Source organism: Heloderma suspectum, chromosome 4 (genome assembly GCF_057233095.1).
Source record: "Heloderma suspectum isolate Gila_16-S chromosome 4, 16-S_ref, whole genome shotgun sequence".
Lineage (NCBI taxonomy): Eukaryota > Metazoa > Chordata > Lepidosauria > Squamata > Helodermatidae > Heloderma > Heloderma suspectum.
Window position 1 is genome coordinate 109252670 of NC_139461.1, and position 21955 is coordinate 109274624.

The 21955-nt window shown below is 42.6% G+C and overlaps 2 protein-coding genes across 2 annotated transcripts in view; one reads left to right on the forward strand and one right to left on the reverse strand.

Annotated features, from left to right (window-relative positions):
* Positions 1-3816, reverse strand: part of SYCP2L (synaptonemal complex protein 2 like) — a 63547-nt gene extending 59731 nt beyond the window's left edge. Inside the window, exon 1 of the mRNA XM_084851491.1 lies at positions 3807-3816. Coding sequence (XP_084707617.1) covers positions 3807-3816 — 10 coding nt within the window. The remainder of the gene's footprint in view (positions 1-3806) is intronic.
* On the forward strand, positions 1937-12033 carry GCM2 (GCM transcription factor 2). Its single transcript, XM_084850341.1, has 6 exons — positions 1937-2275; positions 4504-4606; positions 5536-5788; positions 7100-7212; positions 8486-8611; positions 10438-12033. The coding sequence occupies exons 2-6, from the start codon at positions 4508-4510 to the stop codon at positions 11314-11316; spliced, it is 1470 nt and encodes a 489-aa protein (XP_084706467.1). The 5' UTR covers positions 1937-2275; positions 4504-4507; the 3' UTR covers positions 11317-12033.
* The last annotated feature ends 9922 nt before the right edge of the window (positions 12034-21955 follow it).

Consider the following 21955-nt stretch of genomic DNA (forward strand, 5'->3'; position numbering starts at 1 on the left):
TTAAGTAATTAGCCACACCACATTCTAGCATCATTCAGCTCATAATAACTCCTATTGCAGGGTTCTATTTTACACTTAGATGAATAATAACACAATCCTATGAATGTCTCCTTTTAGTAAGTGAGTATAGGATTGCAGCCTAGAAGTTCACAGTTCAGGGTCAATAGGCAGAACTGTAATACCATTTATTAACACAATTATCTTTCTTCAGTAGATTTTAACCCTAGGATAGAACCACATGATATGAACCCCATCTGCTGATAGTACAGCTGCATATCAAATGTTGAGCACACTCTAATTTATAAAATTTGCAGCAGTGGAATCCTATTTGTGTTTACTCCAAAGTAGATCCTACTCTGTTCAATGGCAATCACACCCTAGTAAGTCTTCCTAGGATTATGGCCATCAGGTGTCGAGCACCATCACAGATATATTCCATTTTGTTCAGTAGAGCTACTGCCAAGTAAGTGCATTGTCAATTGCAATCCATGATGGTAGGTCAACCCAATGGTTGCTAGAATCGCTGGAGTGTTTATAATGTGGTGGTGCGAACCCAATCCTAGCCATGTCTACTCACAAGTAAGGCCCACTCAGTTCAGTGCTAGTCTATGCACATTTACTCAAAAGTAAAGGTTACTGATAGCAGGAGCTTCAGTGTATGTATATTTACTCAGAAGTAAAAGTTATTGATAGTGGGAGCCTTGGTGTATTTACTCAGAAGTAAGTTCCACTGAATTCAGTTGGGTTTGCTCCCATATAAATGTGCATTGGATTGGGGTCAAGAGTTCAGTGGGACTTACTCCCAAGTAAGTATGCACAGGGATTGCAGCCAGTTCATGAACATCAGTCACTTATACCACAATCCTGTGCATGTTTAGACAGAAAAAGTCCTACTCAAGCATTCCCCAGCCAGCTATGTTTACAGTGTAATCCTATACATACCTACTCTGAAAGTTCCATTGAGTTGAATGAGAGTTAATCCCAGGCAATTGTGTATAGGGTTGCAGCCTTACTTGATCTAGAGCACAATTTTAGGCATGTCTAATCAAATGGGACCTACTTCTGAGTAGATGTCTATAGGACTGCATTGGGAGTGTCTTCTGAAATGTACCGGTGGAGCAAAACACTGGAAATCAACCATAATGGTGTATGTGTATAGGGGGAGTATTCAGGAGTCATGAGTCTTGAATTGTAGAGTGTATAATATATTCATTCACAGTGCAGTCCCATGTATGTCTACTCAGAAGTAAGTCCCACTGAATTAAATGGGACTTACTTTCAGATAAGTGGGTATAGGACTGCAGCTTCAAATATATATAACCCCTCAGTTAAAAATTCCCAGGGAAGCTAATAGAACAAAAGACAAAACCATCATAGCATAAGATTATTTGTAATTCATGTGATGAAATGGAGGTTGTTCTTTTCACTACTAGCGTGATGAAATATTGACATACTACTGCAGTATTCCTCATAAAAGTTTTAAAAGGAGCTGCTTTGGTTGCAAACTGAACAATAACACTGCAAAACCTACTCAGATATTCGTGATTGCTGGACAGTTTGCCTCCAACCAAAAGGGTATGGATATCCCTCCCAAATTATCCCAGCATACATAACGCCTGGAACAAGTAGATATGGAATAACCATTGTATTGTCTTTCTGGAATTATTTGTTACAATTTTATCGTATCATTTGTTACATTTACACTGCCTTTTCCTCCAAGGAGGTCAGGCTAGCCTATAGGTTCTGATTACTTCCAAGTAGATATGTTGAGAATAAGAATATAAATCGTCATCATCTTATATTCAAGCCTTTTGGTTGAGCTGGGTTTTGTGCATTGGATGGTCAGGTCTGGGGTGGGTTTGGAAGAGGGGATTATAGGCATGGGAGACACATGAGGAGAAAATGGAAATGGTTAAAAAAATTGTTTTCGTTGCAGCGGCTGGGACTGCAAATGTCACTCTGTTACCTGGAGAGTAAGTCATGCTGACCTCACCTGCTTCATTGTCTTGAGGACTGCAGCCTTATTTTGGCTTGAGAAGTAAATGTGCCAGTGGGACGAAAAAACGCCATTCTTCCAGAAGATGTCGTTTCCATCTCTTCACCTTTTAATTGATGGTTCGTCTCAAGTTTAGAGATGGTGTTGAACAGCTTTCCTTACAGATAACACAGTTTTGTCACAAGCGAGTACGTTCATTCTTGTTGCTCACAGAGGCGCCGGAACAACCGAGAAAGCTGGCCTGCATTTAGGTGTTTGTGTACAACAAGCCTGGATCAGGTAAAATTCCATTGGTTTAGCTGGATAGGGGCCAAACTGCCTGCCTAGTCTGGACTGTCCTGTCTGAATTATCCCGTCCTGTTCCTCTCGTATTTAAAATTAGCCTGAGCAGTAAGAATCAACCCCCCTCTGCCCCCAAAGATCAAGCACCCCAACAAGGTGCTGATTCCCAGCCACTGAGGGGGAGACTGCGATCCTAAGTTCGCTTACTTGGAAGTAAATCCCCCCTGACGTTATTTAGACTTGTCTTATCGTGAATGCGTTCTGGGTGGAGAGGCCCCGAAAGGAGACGGCAACCTATTTTAATTGCGACCCACAAACTGCTGGACACTAGAGTGGGTCTGCTTGAGCTTATCAATCCGGTCGGGACTTCGGAATTGATTTCCAGTGCTGAGAATCTGAACCCAGTAGCTCGCACGCTCACGGGGACATTTGAGGGCGTGTGGTGAACCATTCCTGTTTATACCACAGGAAACAGATCCTGAAGACTTCAACAGACATACTTCCACTTAAATTGGTTAAATGTAAAGGGGCTTAGCGGCAGAGAAGTCAGCTCAGCCTACCCACGCCCCCCACATCCCATCCAGTTTGGGCCTTAAGACACAAGTCACTTCAATGCGATCAGGGCCTACCAGTGGAGGCTGGTGGCTCCTATTTCAATGGGGAGGTGAATCCGCTCTGGGTTTGAGTCAGAACTAGTCAGGACTCTAAAGGAGCTATCCAAGGTACTGGACCCATTTGGGGGCTAGGGTTCAGCTCATTGGATAGTTCCTTTAGAATTCTGAGTGGTTCTGACTGAAACCCAGAGCGGATTCCCCAGCCTCCACAGGGGTCTACATATTTAGGGCTGGAGGCCAAATTCTAAATAATAATAATAATAATTCTAAATAACAACAACAACCTAAAATAGCTGAATGGGCAAGGAATCAGGTTATTTATGTTGTGGACTAGACTTTTAAGTATTATAATTCCCAAAATCTCTCTCTCTCTCTCACACACACACACACACACACCCCTACCTGAATATCAAGGGGACTTACTTCTGAGTAAGTGAGTTTAGGATCACTGTCTCCCCTCGGATGACACAGCTGTGGCTTTGCTGGCTTGGGGATTGGCACCTTGCTGGGGTGCTTGATCTTTGGGGGCAAGGATGTTGATTCTTACTCCTCAGGATTTAGGACTAAAGGTGGGGGAGGAGCTGCCACCCACGTGCTGTTAACACGATAGAGTTCAGGTATGTGGGAGGGGGAAGGTTGGGGACAGAAAAAGTGCCCATCCCGGCATGAGCAGATCAGAAGCAGAGCCCGAGGTGGAAAGAGCAACTTCTGACTGATTTCAGCACCACCGGCAGCGGATAGAGACCACGCCCGGGAGTTTGTTTACGGCAAGTCAGGCAAAGTTGTTCAGTGCAATTCTATGTATGTCTACCCAGCCATCCATTGTGTTCAGGGGGACTTACTCCAAGGTAACCGTGCACAGGGGGTCACAGCCCTAGGCTCCTTTTCCCTTGTCTTTTCCCTGGGATTCTCACCTTCTTCCATTTCTATTTGTTTTTTTCTTTGACATCACAGTAGAGACATGGATCCGTTAAAAGGAGAAATACTGGAATACCTGTCTGTCTGTCTCATCTATATCCTGCCTTTCCTCCAAGGAGCTTAAGGCTGCCTATACAGTTCTCTCCATTCCCTGCATTTTATCCTCACAACAACCCTGTGAGGTAGGTTAGGCTGAAAAAAAAGGTATACATGTGGTAAAACCATGCATGTATGATTGCCACGCATGACAACGTGCGTAAGAATGTCACACTTTCCCCTGCAGACTGAATATTACATGCATGTATGAATTCAGCATCATTATACTCTGCAGCACCAAGGGAACATGGGCAGCTTTTGTGCACAGGCACCAATTGGTGGACTTTAGGGGGAGGATGATACATAGAGAATCTATTTTGATGCAACATTTCCATTTCTGTACACTCACACTATCAGTTCAAAGAGTTAATCTTCCAAGTAGTTTACACTAGAACTGGTCCCATGGTTATTATACAGGCACAGCAATATGTTTCAGGAATGATCCCTTGACTAGACAATTTAACTATTTGCTAAGATGTTTTCACCAAGATTTTTTGACAGCTTGAAATGAAACTTTCAGCTGGTGAGTAAGGAAGAGGGGAAAGGGATAATTCTTGATGTTGCTTGCTATTCCTTGCTGTCATCCTGTCCTTCTAGTTCCATGATGAGCATGGCAAAGGACCCATTTGAGGACTCAAACTACATCTGTTCCTTTGGGATGAAATTAACCTGGGACATCAATGACCCCAAGTTACCACAGGTACTGAGCAAGAAGGGAGGTTTGGAAGAAAGTGGTGGACCGACTAGAGTGGTTTTTGGAGTAGTTTTAAAAGGCCTTTTCACACATTCAGACAAAGCACACCCTAACTCCATTCTATCATGCTCCTGCAAGCCACAAACTGGCAATAATGCTATGATCTCTGATCTGCATGGAATTGATGGGGGAGGGCAGAAATGTGGCTGTTCATATCCACCTGCTGTTTTAAATCTCTCTCTGAATACTCCTTCCAGCACAGGAAAAGGGGAGCATGCACACACCCCAAAAAGAAAAGAATAAAGGGGAAGGATGACAAAATGGCTGTGTGTGTGTGTGTGTGTGTGTAGAGTTTTATTTCCTGTTCTTTGCTATTTAGGAAAACACATTCTTTGATAAGTTGGTCCAGTCATTGAAGAAAGTGGAGAGATGTAAAGCCACCACGACATTTGCAAAAAAAATATACAGCTTTAACAAGAAAGTTCATAAATGGGGCAAGAGAATGTTGTTGCTCCCCACTAGTAAGATCACAAGGAAACACCATTAGGTGCCTGTGATATTTGGACAACCACCAATGATCAGTCTAATTGATTTTAGTGGAATGTACAACTTGGTATAAAGAATCCCAGCATTCATTTGAGGTGTACGTGTGCAGCTGACCCAGACCTAGATGTTGACTGGAAAGTTACTGGCATGGGGAAGCTTCATGTGTGCATTGGAGCTCCCACTCATGCAGGAAGCACAGGCATTGTATTGTGAAGTGTGTGTGTGTGTGTGTGCGCGCGCGCGCAAATGTTGTCTTGCATATTTGTTTTACCTTCCCCCTTTTTTATTAAAAGTAAAGGATTGGCTGGTTTTCACATTCATGAAATCCTGTGTTAATATATCCGTCACCTACTCTTATTCTTTCCCTCTTCCATTTGCCTCTGATGCAGGAGAATAAGCACGTTGATTCCTTCCAGGAGTGGCCAGATGGCTATTTGCGTTTCATCTACTCCAATGAGGACAAAAATGCGCAGCGGCATCTCAGTGGTTGGGCCATGCGCAACACCAATAACCATAACTGCCAGATCCTCAAGAAGTCCTGCCTTGGTGTGGTGCTGTGTGCCAGGGATTGCACCCTGCCGGATGGGACCAAGCTGCAGCTCCGGCCTGCCATATGCGATAAGGCTCGCCAAAAGCAACAAAGTGAGAGACGTGTGATGGGAAAGGCCACGAAATGGCTGTATGTTTGGGAGCCGCGGGGGACCTTCACAGAGTCCTTTCTAGCAAAGTGTTCAGTGAAGAGGAACTTTGTCCAGTAGATTTCAAACCTCAGCACAGATCTCTGAAATATTTACGGAGCATTTAAAAGTAAAATATCTGAAACACGAACCTCAGAGGTGGGAACTAGGAGGCGAACCTCACGGTTTGTTAAATCCTCTTACGAAGTAGTATTTTTGACATTCATGAGATGACTTTTTGAAGGTAACTGTATACACAATTATACATGGAAAAATTACATTGGAATCCACATCACTTTCCCAAAGATGTAGCTCTTTTACTAAGAAGAGCCAGCAATAATCTTGAATCTATGAATAACATCCAGAAGAATCTAGGATCTACTTTCATTACCAACTGAAGAAAAAGTGCATGGATAAACCAGTCCCAATGTAACTTTCTTATCTGTATTTTGCTTATAGGATCCCTCTTTGTCTCATAAATGCCAAAAAAAAATATTGGAAGATGCACTTACCACAAGTCTTCCTGTGAATGCCAAATATTATATCCCAATCAGCACTGTGAGTCCTTATCTTCCATCCTGCTAAGCGAGAGGACCTGCAGTCAGCAAGGTTTTAATTTTCTTAAAACAAAGTCACAGCAGTTGTTATCCATCCTGCAAATATCCTTCTTAGCAAAGTAAAGCTATGATCTAGCTGTTATTCTATCGTGGTAATATCTTTCTTGGCAAAGTAAACATATGATCTAGCTCAGGGGAAGTAGGCAACCTGGTACCTTCCAGATGTTTTGGACTAGAGCATCCATAATCCTGTACCATTAACCATGCTGGCTGGGGCTGATGGGAGTTGTAGTCAAAAACATCTAGAAGGCACCATGACACCCACCACTGATCTGGCTGTCATCCCCTCTCACTCTTCTAGATCTCTGGAGAAAATCAGGCTGTGATGCTGGAGTAGGAAGGTTTGGCATACTGAGAAGTGGTGGGAATCTCAGTGAATGGTACACAGAGGAGGAGCTGGTGATGGGTTCAGGAGAGTAAGTGGATGGGGAAGGCTATCAAATCTATAAATATTTTTGAGTTATAAGCCACTTCCCTTCTGAAGAGGCTAGTAATTTTATAATTCCACACTGTTTCAGAGTCTACTTTACAAATTATTTGCTCTGCTTAGAGGTTTAAATTTCAGAATATAGAATTCTTCCATCTGACTTAACCACCAGTTAATTCCTTTGTACTAGACCCTGCAATGATCTCTCTCTCTCTCTCTCTCTCTGTTACAGAAAAACATTGTCCAAACTGCAGTTCAACCACTGAATTAATTCCTTGCCGGGGACATAGTGGCTACCCAGTAACTAACTTCTGGAGACATGAAGGCAAGGCAATATTTTTCCAGGTAAAATATAAATGCAGCATATGTTTTCTTCCTCTTCTTTTATTGGGTGCTTTGGATTTTGTGGATGAAAAATAGAATGTGCAAAGTCATGTCTGCATACAACATAATGGGAATTAATACCGGATCGGCATTCCTTTGCTTGCAATAAATAATCATGGATGTCCACCCATTTCCTTGCACTCGTGAATGAAATAAATTCTATTGAACTCAATGATACCCCACAGAATGGTCAGGTTGTAGGCTTTGTCATATAAGTGTATGGTGATTCTGCTCCTCCACTGGGCAATTTCACCTATGGGCTTTCTTATTTTTATAGCAAATGCTTATATTTCAGGGCCTATGGAACTCCCAGCCACTATAACTCAGAGTTTCATGAACTGGCTCCCTTCTGCTGCCACCAATTCTCTTAAGGCGCAATCCTATGCATGTTTAGACAGAAAAAAGCCCTACAACAATGGCTGGCTGGGGCATGCTGGGAGTCGTAGGGCATTTTTCCTGTCTAAACATGCATAGGATTGCACCCTTAGAATACTTTCAAACCTTCTAGTAGCTTGGGATAAGAAACTTAGGCATAAAGATCCCTCTGAAACTGAGAGAAGTTGCACACAGAGCTGGTCGTATGGCATGGAGGAGAAAAGTCCAAAGTCCCACTGGGCATGCCCAAACCTTTTGGCATATCTGGCCAATGTTTCCTTTTCCATCTCTAATGTAGCATCCACTACGTCCACTCACATAGATCAGTCCTCTAATTCCTTTCTATGAGGCTTGCAGCGGAAAACCTGCTGGCAGGTTGTGCCCCAAGTTATCTGGCAAAAGGTTGTTTTCATTTCTATGAATGATAGAAATTTTAGGCCAGTCTTAACAGAACAACAATTTCTAGTTAATAAATTAGGCAGACTGTGTTTTTCAACAGAAGACAATTACCACGATCCCCAAACCAATTAAACTGGACTTTTTCTGATTTATGCCCAAGGAGTCCAGCCTAAGTCATTTATGGACTAGTTGGAATGCCTCTGCACTCATATGTTTTCTATAAATAAGGAAATCGTTCATGTGCCAGTTGAAAGCCTGTAGTTCAATGGTACAGCACATGCTTTGCATGCATAAAGTCCTGGATTCAGTCCTCAGGATGTCCATGCAGGGCTGGGAAAAGCTCATCTGAAACCCACAAGAGCAGCTGCCAGTCAGTATGGACAAATACAGAGCCGGGTGGACCAACGGCCTGATTCAGTATAAGGTAGCGTCCTATGTTCCTATATCAGTATTTTTTCAGGCCAAGGGAATACATGACCATCCGAGGCCAGAGAGTAAATCAGAGACAGAGGTCAGAAGAAGTGCCCTTAAAAAGCAAACACCATCTTCTCACTCATCCCAGAAAAAACGGCTTCTGGATTTTCAGGTAACTATACTTCTGCAGCATCATTGTAAATTCGGTGAAATGCTTGACGTGAAATCCCCCAAGTAAATGTGAATACGAGCTACTGCAACATAATGCGCAAATGTATCTAACATAAATGCATGTATGCATAAACTTAAAATAAATAAATTAGTGGAATTACAGCCTATGATTACACTAAAGATTGCAGGGAGGGCCAGGAGAAACAAATACCAGAGATGCCAAGTTGACACTGAGACCATCTTGTTTACAAATTATGTTTTTGACAAATGACTTCTTCTCCAAAAAATCCTGAATATTTCCAGCATTAACACTTTGTATTGCAGGGAGTGGTCAGAAACGGGCCATAAAAATGTTTAACCTATCATCAGAAAGGGTGTAAGATACAGAGAAAGCTCAAAGGGCTGAAATGGGCTGGGAGAGGAGTTGTAATGCTGCTTCAGGGAAATTTGGATGGAGGTTAAAAAATTGGGGGAAGTTCACATTCACTGAAGTTCAGATCAGATTTTTATAATCTCTGTCTTGTTGTGGATAGTGTCCATCTATCCTAGAGGTGGGCAACATCAGGCAGTCTGGGGGCCAATTTCCAGTCCTTGGACCCCCCCCCCAGGGCCCCCCAAGTGCTGCTGCTGTCATGCCACTGAAGTTTGCAGCAGAAAAAATGGCGGTTTGCCACTGCAATTCAGTGTTAAATTGCTACAATGACTCAAAAAGCCCATATTTAGCTTGAAAACAAGCTAAAATTTGGCAGTTTGGCACTCAGTTTTGGCAGTAAACCACCAATTTTATGTCACTGCCATATGGTGGCAAAAATCGGCAGGGGCCACACTTGAGGCTATGAGGACCCCTGATTAGCCAGGTGTCATTATGGAAGTGGAAGTTGTGGAACTGGAGGTTACTACAAAACAGTAACATAGACTGGCACAAAATAACTTCAGTAAGGAGGAGCGAAGGCTCGTTCACACTGCTGAGTTTCTCCACATAGTCTTATGTATCAGCACCACATGGAGAAAGCCTAGGTAACTGAGCTGTATGCTGGTGAGCGAGCAACCATCCTAGTGACTCAGGCTGCTGAAAAAAGTGCAGCTCAATTTGCAATCATATTGATGGCTGCCAGTTCTACGCATGTACATTGAGTTGTGTACATGACTACATTTAGATATTCAGAAGTGCAAACCAGCCATAAGGGCTGGTTCAGACATGCATGTCCATCAGTTCATGACTACAGCATCAAAGCAATGACCTGAATGTGTGAATGGGCCATTATAGTTCAAACACCTTTCACAAAATCCCAAGACAGAATGATGTTCAATGGAGTCTGTTTACACATTCAGCTGTGAGTTATCAAATGCTGAGTCACTGTCATGACTAAATGAATTGATGTATATGTATTTCTGAACTGACTTCTAGATTGCATGTTCCAAGGCTGAATATGTCTTTCAGCATTTCCACTGTAATGTGGATGGATATTTTTTTTCTGGATACATGATATGGCCATTCATTGAACATCAATATTTTGGAGACTTTTTCTGAAAAAACAACTCATAATTGCATGGGCAAAAACAATAAAGTTAAAATAATCTTAACAAGTGTCGAGGATATTCCAAGATAAGTGAACAGATCATCAGCACCAGTCCCAAACTTCTTGTCCTGTTGCCTTTTCTCCAGTTGAAGCCATCCCTGAGATTTAATTTGAAAAACCTGATAAAGAACTGAACAAAAATAGTTTAAACTATAATCAGCAACAATTGAAATATCTATTTGCCATAATATTCTATGTGTGCATCCAACAGTTGCTTCCAAAGTCTTATAATTAACATTCTTTTTAGACGGGACCATGCAATGAGAATGGTAGTCACTTTCATTACATTCATCATCTGGCATGTGAAGACGGACCAGAAAAATTCAGTGTAATTACAGATACCAGCTTACCTCTCCTAGCTCAGCCTCACCATTTATTTCAAAATACGGAAGCATACAACATTTCTTATGAAGCAGCCAACTTTCAAGGGGATGTGGTACCGCCACTCCAGAAGTACCCAAGCCCCAAAATCTATACATCTAAATCAGGCTGTGGCTATGAGTGTGCATTTCCTGGTTACATCGGTTCCAGCTTGTATCCAACATTTCACAAAGATCTGATGGATATCCCAATGGATACTGACCACGTTATGCTGAATGGACTTCAATATCATGTCAATTTGCTGAATGTCCAGGAAAATAACTTTGATGGTCCCCATACACATCATGGATTGCAACAGCCCTTAGGGGAAAGTAACAACAGAGAAAGGGTTAGCTATGGACCGTGTCAAGCCAATGCAAATCATCCCCATTATAGTGAAGAATATGCTTGTAGATATAGCAGTCAGTCCTCTCTGGAAGTCCCAGTTTTGCAAACAGTTATAACTACAACTACAAAGATGTCCCTTGAGGCCTATAAGCCTCCTGTGGTGAATTTCTATGATGCAAAAGATCTTCTGAACTCTCCCCTGGCAGACCACATTTCCGGAAATGTCTGCCCAGAGATCAGCTTCCAAGAAGACTGGGGCATGGGGAAATCACATTTGATTGGTGAGCATTTTCTGACCACTAATGAAGCAGAACATGCAGCATCAGTGGATGCTTGTCCAGATGGTCCACCTAACACAGAAAAAAGTTATACTGGATATGAAGGACAGACATTCAGATCTGAGAATACTGAATACTAAGCCTTAAGTGCAGCAATATCAGATATTATGTTTATATATATAAAACATCACAAATAAGAATTATTTATGAATAGGTTATACCATATTGTGCTGGAAATCTATTGAGTTCGGGGGATTTGGTCAATACTAGAACTCAAGCTATTCATTTTAAATATAGCAGGAGGTGATGATGTTAAAAAAAAACTGCACAGCAGTAAAGGCATTGCAAAGTTAGTATCTGGAAAACTAGAATTCAAACTATTCCAGTATACATACCAAAATTACACATATTGAAAACTTTTTTATTCTAGCTAAGCCTTCTACAGTACAATCCTATGAATGTCTTCTCAGAAATAAGCCTCACTGAGTTCAATAGGTCTTACTCCCAGGAAAGTTTGCATAAGATCAGTCTTAGTGGCCAATACTTTACTTAAAATCACTCTGGGTTTTAGGATCAGCAGCTGTGCATGCTTTATTTGAAATACATGGGTGAATTCATTTTGATGGGTTTTACATAGGAGAAATTCCCAGTACAGTGTGTCCTTTGTTAGCGCGTGAACACGTTAGCTTTCAGTGTGGTTGTGGGTGTGTTTTTAAAAGCCCTTTATCCTTCATATAGTCATTTAAAGATGTTTTTGTTTGTTGTTTGCTTTCCTTTTTAATGCAACTAGATGCATTATCAAAATTGTTCAGCAGCAGCCACTATGTAGTTAAGAGGCTCTTCCAATAAAATCTTTTAAAAAAATCACATTTAAATGTGTCTTATTTGTAAGTGATAGCACAAATCAGTTTGAAATTGTTCATCATGTTAATAGAAGCAGAAGCCTTTGATGTTTTGACTGCAATCTAGCAAAAGTTAGTTATGTTTAACTCCCACCATACATATAAATGTAATAGGCAAGTCACCCTTGCCGCAAGGAGCTCGAGGTGGTACACCTGAATGTAATCCCTATTTTATCCTCAAGACAACCCTTTAAGGTAGGTTAGGCTGAGTGTACATGACTGACCCAGTGAGATTCATGGCAGGTGAAGATTTGAAGCCCAGTCCAAGTCTTACCACCAAGTCTCTACACTACACTGTCCTGGCTATCGGTGTCAAAAGCTCTTCTCTATAACCAACCCACCCCCCCGCCCCCAACACACCATTTACATAAGTGTTGTTTAACTGGTATTAAGGTTGCAACCACATTTTATGTAAGAGAGACTACACTGTTTGGCAATTCTCCTCAGTTTAAAAAGGAGTTTGCCACATGGCTTGAGGAATTGATTACAGAGGAAAAACTAGTCTAAAGCCCCCCCTGAGCAAAGTAAACTACTTTCATGCTTCTTTGCATCCTGGCCATAGTCCCTAGACATGTGTGGCTGTTTAATTCACAGGAATAATGGATCATTTCATAAGCCAGTTCAACTATACTACATGTAAAACAGTGCCATCCTTACCATATGCACAAGTTGTCAGAGACAAAAAGGCATTCTTAGCATTACATGCGAATACACAGCTAGTTTCTGGCTTCTGTGTCAAAATGGCTGCAGCCATCAGCTCATATCACACTATATTTTGAGCATCGTTGTCTGTTACATTCCAGTTATTGTTGCAAAGGCTTAGCAAATATAAGCTTTTCAAACCTCAGCCATTTCTAGTTGTAATTTCAGATGGGAGAGAGAGAGGGAGACAGAAATCTTCCTTTTTCACAATTTTGGAATTCCGTGTTTAAATTAATATTATCCAGACATTTCAATTTAACTTTTATATGGCAAGGAACAACCAACCCAGATCAATTCTTGTTCAGCTTAACAAAAACCAGAACACAACAAAACAAACATTCCAAAGAATATACTGATGCTCCTCTTGGTACTGGCTTTCGACAGTTAGAAAATGGCATTATTCATTGCACAATCTCGTATAGGTTTACTCAGAAGTAAGACCCACTGAGTTCAGCAAGGATTACTCCCAAGTAAGTGTGCATAAGATTACAGCCTCAAAAGTTACATCCCCTCTTTCTATTGGAAAATACGGTGGTTTACGATTACAAAATATAAAAATAATCCCCTTGCTTTGAACTGGAAGATATATTTTTTAAGAAAAAAAATGTGGAAGGTGAGCAGAGGCAGGAAAATGCCAGAATCTCCCACCAACAGGAATTGGTTCATGTTGCTTTGTGGTAACGTCAGCCCTGTCTACTTTTTAAAGTAGGGGTGGGAAATTCAGCTCTCCTGTGGTCCCAATCTGGCTTCCGGGGATTCACCAGATGTCTATGCTCCTTTCTCCCTAAACATCTGTCATTGGTGGTTTCCCGGCTTTTGTGCAGTTTTTTCTCCATTCTAAAAGGTTGCAATACTTCTTAGAGCTTATTTACTGGCAGTATGAGTTTTAAGCTACAATATGCAGTTTTTATATTTTTGGCCCCACCCATTTTGCTTTTGGCCTCATCCACCACTGGAATACAGGTGCAAGAGCTTCTCTGAAATTGAATTCAGCCCTCAGGGTGAAATAAGTCTCCACCCCTGTTTTAAAGTGTCTCCTCTGGATCCAGAGAAGCATGAGAAGAAGGACATGCACACAAGCATCCTTTCCCACCCTCCTCCTCACTGCAGCCACATGTGCCCCCCTAATGCCTAGAGATTATGACTAGGAGAGGCTGTGTGTGGCGTTTGGTCCCAATCCTGCAACCCCCCAAGGTTTTATAGCCACCACCCCCTTTTTGCAGCACTTGGAATTTTTGCTCCTCTGAGGTAATTGTGCAGGTTTTTGATGGTGGATCAGGTGCCTCCGGACTAGAAGAGGCTGTGTGGAATTTGGTCCTGATCCTGCAGACCCCCACAGTTTTATAACCACATCTCCCTTTTTGCTGCAGTTAGGATTTTTGCTGCTTGGTTAGTGATCGCGCCAGGTTTTGATGCTGGATCAGGTGCCTCCTGACTGGGAGGCTGTATATGAAGTTTTGTCTGGATCCTGCAAACCTCCGGCGCTTTAGAGGCGAAACAGCACCACCGCTCAGGCAGGGAGATTGCAGCAGGATAGGGGGAGGGGTGTGAGTCAAATTACACACAATAGTTTAATAAGTTACTCACAGTAGATTATTAGCCCAGTAGTATGGCAGGGCATCATGGACTACTTCAAAAATAAGCTACTATGAGCTTATTAAGCCACCATGGGTTATTGTGATGTCTGAACGCAGCCACTAAAAGTAACCACAACAAATGTTCCTAAAGTCATTGCTATTTTTTCCCATTTTGAGCTGGGCAATCCTAAGCATGTTTACTCAAAGGTAAATACCACTGAGTTCAATGGGATTTACTCCATAGTGTTTACAGGATTGCAGATTCACAGTGCAATCCCATGCATGCTTAGTCAGGAGCAAGTCACATTGTGTTAAATGAGGTCTTCCTCCTTGGTAAAGGTGCTAGGATTGCAACCTTAATGGGCTGTATTCAAGAATATGCCTTTAAGGGTGCAATCCTATGCATGTTTAGACAGAAAAAAGTCCTACAACTCCCAGCAAGCCCCAGCCAGCTATGCTGGGAATTGTAGGCTTTTTTCTGTCTAAACTTGCATAGGATTACATCCTAAGGCTTGCAATGCTGTACGTGTGTGTGTGTACACACACACACACACACACACCTGGGAGGCCCATTGAACTCAATGGATGCTACTTCTGAGTAAACATGTACTGCAAACCTTGATATGACCCCCCCACACACACACATCACACACTGAAAGCTGAAATGGGGTCCCCATTAGTAGAATATAACTGTGTGCTGGTTAAAGTTATTACTTAGAGTGGCCACTTGTGAATTGCCAGAAAAGAGGACATGCATCACCAGAAGCGAACAATTTGCATATGCTAATTTATATGTAAAGATGCAACTTTAGAAATTATTGTTATAATTTAAACAGAAATACAGTACATCTCACCATAGTGTGGAAGACCTGTGTGCCTTGCTCCGTCTGCTGTCCAGGTGCTGTTGATGGGCAGCTTCAAGGCCCATTTCTTCCTTCTAATGGTTGTTTATCTTTATGGCAGGCTTGGACTGGACAGCCTTTCAAATAAATATAGGACACCTTCAAAATACCCTGCCCAGCATTTCCCAGACATTTTATTAAATGTCTTCTCTAATGGATATCAACCAAAAGAACACTATACTCAGCAAATTAGTTCATTAATGAGTAAGCCTGTGTAGTGTAGTGGCTAGGCTAGTGTTGGAGTGGGGCTGGGGAGACCTAGGTTCAAATCCACCTCTGACATGGAATTTCACTGGGTAATCTTGTGCCAGTCACTATCTCTTAGCCTAATCTACTTCATAGGATTGTGATGTGAGGATAAAAAAGAGCAGGAGAACTATGTCCACCTCTTTGAGCTCCTGTTAAATAGAGTCAAACTAAAGATTATAAATATTTTATTTATTAATTGAGTTGCCTGGGAAAGTAGCCTGAAGTTAATTTAAAAAACACACAACAATGTTCAATGAGAATCTGGACAATATGCCTTCAACTAGGTTGGTGCCTTCTAATGTATACAAGCCAAAACATAAAATCAGTAAGGGAACAGGTGCATCAGGAAGTTGTTTCCAATTTCTTTTGCAAAAATGCAAACTGTGTTGCTTTTCATGGATCTTTTAGCTCTTGGCTATTATCTTTCATTTAGTTTCCTGGTTCACAGCAAGCACAAGGTACACTGTAGTTGTTATGTCTGTAGGGCAAAATGATGTGCTAAGTGATCAGTATGTGTTGTTCATCCCCTTACTTTGGGAAACATGGTAGTTTTGTATAAACAACAAGAGGTACCTTTTTGAGGTCAAGCTGACCTATTATCCATGAAATCTAAGAACTGGAACAAAAAAATGAATAGAATCATAGGTAAGTACATCCATGAAGAGCAACACAGATATATGAAAGCAAACATGAATGCATAAGCTTAAAATCACCAGCATCATATTTATTTTTAATGATAAGTTTTCTAAAGAACTACTGCTGGATACCTCTTCTACTTAAAAGATGAAATGTGCAATCCTATGTGTGCATTCATGGATAAAGTAGCAGTTACGGGAACTCTGGGGGAAAGTGACCATGTTATACTTGAGTTCTTGGTTCTAAAGGAAGCAAAAGCTGAGTGTAGCCAAATGCATACCCTGGATTTTAGGAAAGCCAATTTTAATAAACTCCAGAACAATTATCAGTAAGGTCCCATGGCAAGCGACTTTAATGAGAAAAGGAGTCTAAGATGAGTGGGAGTTTTTAAAAAAGGAAATTCTCAAGGCACAATTACAAACCATTCCAACAAGAAAAAAAGGTAGAAGACAACAGGAGAAGCCAATGTGGCTTCACAAAAAGCTTAGAGATGACCTGAAAACAAAAAAGGACACATATAGGAAGTGGAAAGAAGGCCAAGCTACAAAGGAAGAATACAGGCAGGTCGCACAGAATTGCAGGGATGGCGTCAGGAAGGCTAAAGCTGAAAACGAGCTGAGGTTAGCGAGGGATGCTAAAAGCAACAAAAATGCTTTCTTCAGATACATGCATAGTAAAAGGCAGAGGAAAGAAATGGTGGGTCAGCTATTACATAAGGATGGCAAAATGATAACAGATGACAAAGAAAAGGCAGAGGTGCTCAACTCCTACTGCAGCTCAGTCTTCTCCCAAAAGAGGGTCTGTGACCCCCCTGGCAAAGGCGAAGTACAGGCTGAAGGGGCAGGATTGCAGCTTGAGATCGATAGGCATATGGTCAAGGAACACCTAATTACTTTGAATGAGTTCAAATCTCCAGGGCCAGATGAACTGCATCCTAGAGTAATAAAGGAACTGGTAGAAGAACTCTCAGAACCACTGTCTATTCTCTTTGAGAAACCATGGTGGATAGGTGAAGTGCCAGATGACTGGAGGAGGGCTAATGTTGCCCTGTCTTCAAAAAAGGCAAAAAGGAGGAACCTGGGAAGTACAGACCAGTCAGTCTGACATCAATCCCTGGGGAAATTCTGGAGCAGATTATAAAGCAATCCATCTGTAAGCACCTTGAAAACAATGCCGTGATTACTCGAAGCCAACATGGATTTGTCAAGAACAAATCCTGCCAGAGTAATCTGATCTCGTTTTTTGATCAGGTAACTTCCCTTGTGGACTGTGGGAATGCTGTGTACATAATATATCTGGCTTTCAGCCAAGCTTTCGACAAAGTGCCCCATGATATCCTGATTAGCAAACTAGCTAAAAGTGGGCTAGATGAAACAACTATCAGGTGGATCCAGAATTGGCTACAGAATCGGACTCAGAGTGCTCATCAATGGGATCTTCTCCAACTGGGGAGAGGTAATGAGCGCAGTACCTCAGGGCTCTTCAACATTTTTATTAATGTCTTGGAGGAGGAGGTACAGGGAATGCTGATCAGATATGCAGATGACACAAAATTGGGCGGGATAGCTAATACCTTGGAAGACAGAAACAGAATTCAAAGTGATCTTGAAAGGCTGGAGCACTGAGCAGAAAACAACAGAATGACATTTAATAGGGATAAATGCTAAGTTCTGCACCTAGGAAAAAGAAACCAAATGCACAGTTACAAGATGCGGGATACTTGGCTCAACAATACTACAAGTGAGAAGGAACTTGGAACTGTTGTAGATCACAAGCTGAGTATGAGCCAACAATGTGATGTGGCTGCAAAAAAGGCAAATGCTATTTTGGGCTGCATTAATAGAAGTATAGCTTCCAAATCCCATGAAGTACTAGTTCCCCTCTACTCAGCACTGGTTAGGACTCATCTGGAGTACTGTGTCCAGTTCGGGGCACCACACTTTAAAAAGGATACAGGCAAACTGGAGAGGGTTCAGAGGAGGGCAACGAAGGTGATCAGGGGATTCAAAAGAAAGCCCTATGAGGAGGGACTGAAAGAGCTGGGCATGTTTAGCCTTGAGAAGAGAAGACTGAGGAGAGATATGATAGCGCTCTTCAAGTACTTGAAAGGTTGTCACAGAGAGGAAAGCCAGGATCTCTTCTTGATCATCCCAGGGTGCAGGACACAGAATAATTGGCTCAAGTGACAGGAAGCCAGATTCCGGCTGAACATCAGGAAAAATTTCCTGTTAGACAGTATTTATTTTTATTTATTTATTACATTTATTAATCGCCCATCTGACTGGTCACCCAGCCACTCTGGGCGATGTACAACCCACCATAAACAATTTAAAACAATAAAATTTTACCATAATTTTTTTTTTAAAAAAATACCCTAACCCACCCCAAATGCCTGCCTGAACAACCAAGTTTTTAATGCACGACGGAAGCTCATTAAAGAGGGGGCATGACGGAGTTCCCTAGGGAGGGAGTTCCACAGAGTGGGGGCCACCACAGAGAAGGCCCTCTCCCTCGTCCCCACCAGTCTAGCTGTCCTGGCTGATGGGACAGAGAGAAGGCCATCCGAGGCTGATCTTGTTAAGTGGCCTGTCTGGTGTTGCTGGAGGTGCTCCTTGAGATAGGCTGGGCCGGAACCATATAGGGTTTTAAAGGTCAAAACCAACACCTTGAATTTGGCCCGGAAAACAACTGGTAACCAGTGCAACTCCTTCAGCACTGGAGTGATGTGATCTCGCCGGCGGCTGCCTTTAATCAGGCGAGCCGCCGCGTTCTGTACCAGCTGCAGTTTCCGAACCGTCTTCAAGGGTAACCCCACGTAGAGCGCATTACAGTAGTCTAAACGAGAGGAGACCAGGGCATGTACTACCAATGGGAGCAGATGGTCGGGAAGGTAGGGGCGCAGCCGCCGTATCAGATGGAGTTGATACAGCGCTGTCCGGCTCACAGCTGACACCTGAGCCTCCATGGACAGCTGGGAGTCCAAAATGACCCCCAGGCTGCGGACCTGGTCTTTCAAGGGTAGCTGTACCCCATTCAACACCAGGTCAATGGAACCAGTTACCTAGGGAGGTGGTGGGCTCTCCCACACTGGAGGCATTCAAGATGAAGCTGGACAGCCATCTGTCAGGGATGCTCTGACTTGGATTCCTGCATTGAGCAGGGGGTTGGACCTTGTAGGCCCCTTCCAACCCTACTATTCTATGATTCTATGTTTAGACAGAAAGAAGTCCTACAACTCCCAGCAATCCCCAGCTAAGTATGCTGGCTAGGGAATGCTGGGAGTTGTAAGGGTTAGTTCTGTCTAAACATGCACAGGATTGGGCCTTAAACAGCAATACCAGTTCTTCTCATCAGAGATTGAGGCCACAATCCTATGCATATTTACTTGAGAGTAAATCTAATTGAACTCGGTGCTACTAACTTTTGAGTAGTCATGCATATGATCGTGCTGCAAGTGCATTCCTTTTAAGCTGCAATTTTAAAACACATTTACTAGGGAGTAAGGCCCATTGGACACAGCAGGACTTACTTCACAGTGGATGTTTATCCACAGGCTATATAGTGGAATCCAATGTACAGTTATGCATGCCTAAATTGCTTTGAAACCAAGGCATATGACTGACAGAAAAGCCAAAAGGGTAGTTTGTAATTATCAGTGATGCTGCTGGAAGAGCTCAGAAAATGGGAGAGGGGATAGATCTGCACAAGCATTTATCTCACTGTATCTACTGCACCATTGATTTCCTGTATCGTATGTCCTGAGTTTATACTTTTTCCTATCCAGAAGTGCTTTAGTGTTAAAAAATGAGACATATGAGATAGCACAAGAAGATGGAAAAGAATAACACATGAGAAACACAAATTTAATCTGCAAATGGGACTGGACTTTTCATAAGTAAAGTTCTGACAAAACAGATATGGGTTAAAATGTAATGTGTGTGTGTACATGTGTGTGCAAGAGGCAGAGAGAGTGAGCTGGGGAGAGAGCCACAGGCCTTTAAAAACAGAATATACTTTATGGCAGGGGTGGCCCACCAGCATCTTTCAGCCCCTCTCACAGCAGGGGAAACTCTTATCACCGATGAGCAGCTGCTAGGAGATGAGAGCTTTTCCCTGCATAGTGAGAAAGGGAGCCTTTGGCACTGTGCAGTAGGGAAAAGCTGTCATCTCCTGTTAGCTGCTGATTGGAGAGAAGAGCTTTTTCCTGCCTTGAGAGGAGGTGGGAGCTGCTGAGTGCTTCAGTCTTGCTTACTTCTGAAGTTTGTGGTGTGGAGGCTTATCCTGAGTAGGCATGCTTGCCTGCTTATTTCTGAGTAGACATGCAGAGGCCTGGTGCCTGGGATGATATTTGCTGCTGAGTGATCCAGTGCTGCTTACTTTTGAATAGGCAGCCATACAGAAGCCTTGTCCAACTTACTTCTGAATAGGATTAAAATCAGTAATGATCATATTTTGGTCTCACCCACTCTGCCTTTGCCATGCCCATTTTGCCTCTGGCCACACACATACAGTCAGGGCCAGAAATATTGGAACAAGGATAACTGTTTTGGCAGTTGGTCTCTGTACACCACCACATCAGAGTTGAAAGGAAACACACCCAGATGGGAGCGAAGTCAGGACTTCCAGCTGTAATTCAAGGGGTTTGACAAAAGTGGGGCGCTAACCATTCAGGACGTACAGCCAGTGGCATACACACACACCCATCATTGGGGGCTCCTAAGTAATGGAACAAACCAACATCATTTCAAACTGAAGGATTGCCTTTAATACCTGGATGAAAATCCTTTGCAGTCAATGACTGCCTGAAGTCTGGAACCCATGGAGATGACCAAATGCTGAGTGTCCTCCCTCGAGATGCTTTGCCAGGCCTTTACTGCAGCTGCCTTCAGCTGCTACTTGTTTGTGGGTCTTTCTGCCTTCAGCCTTGTCTTCAGTAAGTAAGAAGCATGCTCTATTGGGCTGAGATCAGGTGAATGACTTGGCCATTGAAGAACATCCCACTTCTTTGCCTGGAGAAACGCTTGGGTAGCTGTATGTTTTGGGTCATTATCCATCTGCAATATGAAGCGGCGTCCTATCAGTTTGGCAGCATTCGGCTGAATCTGAGCAGAAAGTATAGCCCTGTACACTTCAGAATTCATCCTGCTGCTTTGATCAGCAGTCAGGTCATCAATAAACAACAGTGGCCTGGTTCCATTGGCAGCCATACATGCCCATGCCATAACACTGCCTCCACCATGTTTGACAGATGATGTGGTATGCTTGGGATCATGAGCTGTTCCTTTCCTTCTCCATACTTTTCTCTTCCCATCATTCTGGTACAAGTTAATCTTGGTTTCATCAGTCCAAAGAATCTTATTCCAGAACTGGGCAGGCTTTTTTTGGTGTTTGCTGGCAAAGGCTAATCTGGCCTGTCTGTTCTTGAGTGTTACCAGTGGTTTGCACCTTGTTGTGAAGCTTCTGTATTTACATTCATAAAGCCATCTCTTGACTGTAGATGTTGACAATGACATGCCTACCTCTGCAAGAGGGTTCATGACCTGGCTAGATGTTGTGAAAGGGTTCCTCTTCACTATGAGCAGAATTCTGTGGTCATCCACTTTAGTTGTCTTCCAGGCCTTTTGCTGTTGCTGAGCTTGCCAGTTAATTCCTTCTTTTTCAGGATGTTCCAAACTGTTGTACTGGCCACTCCCACTGTTTTTGCTATCTCTCTGATGGGTTCGTTTTGTTTCCTTAGCCTAATGATGGCCTCCTTCACTCGCATGGACACCTCTTTGGATCTCATGTTGGGAGTTTTAGTGAACAGCTACC

Coding starts and splice junctions, on each gene's coding strand:
- GCM2 (XM_084850341.1), top strand. CDS start 4,508: ATGATGAGCATGGCAAAGGACCCATTTGAGGACTCAAACTACATCTGT. Junction 4,607..5,535: donor ATGACCCCAAGTTACCACAG/GTACTGAGCAAG, acceptor CCTCTGATGCAG/GAGAATAAGCACGTTGATTC. Junction 5,789..7,099: donor GGCTCGCCAAAAGCAACAAA/GTGAGAGACGTG, acceptor TCTCTGTTACAG/AAAAACATTGTCCAAACTGC.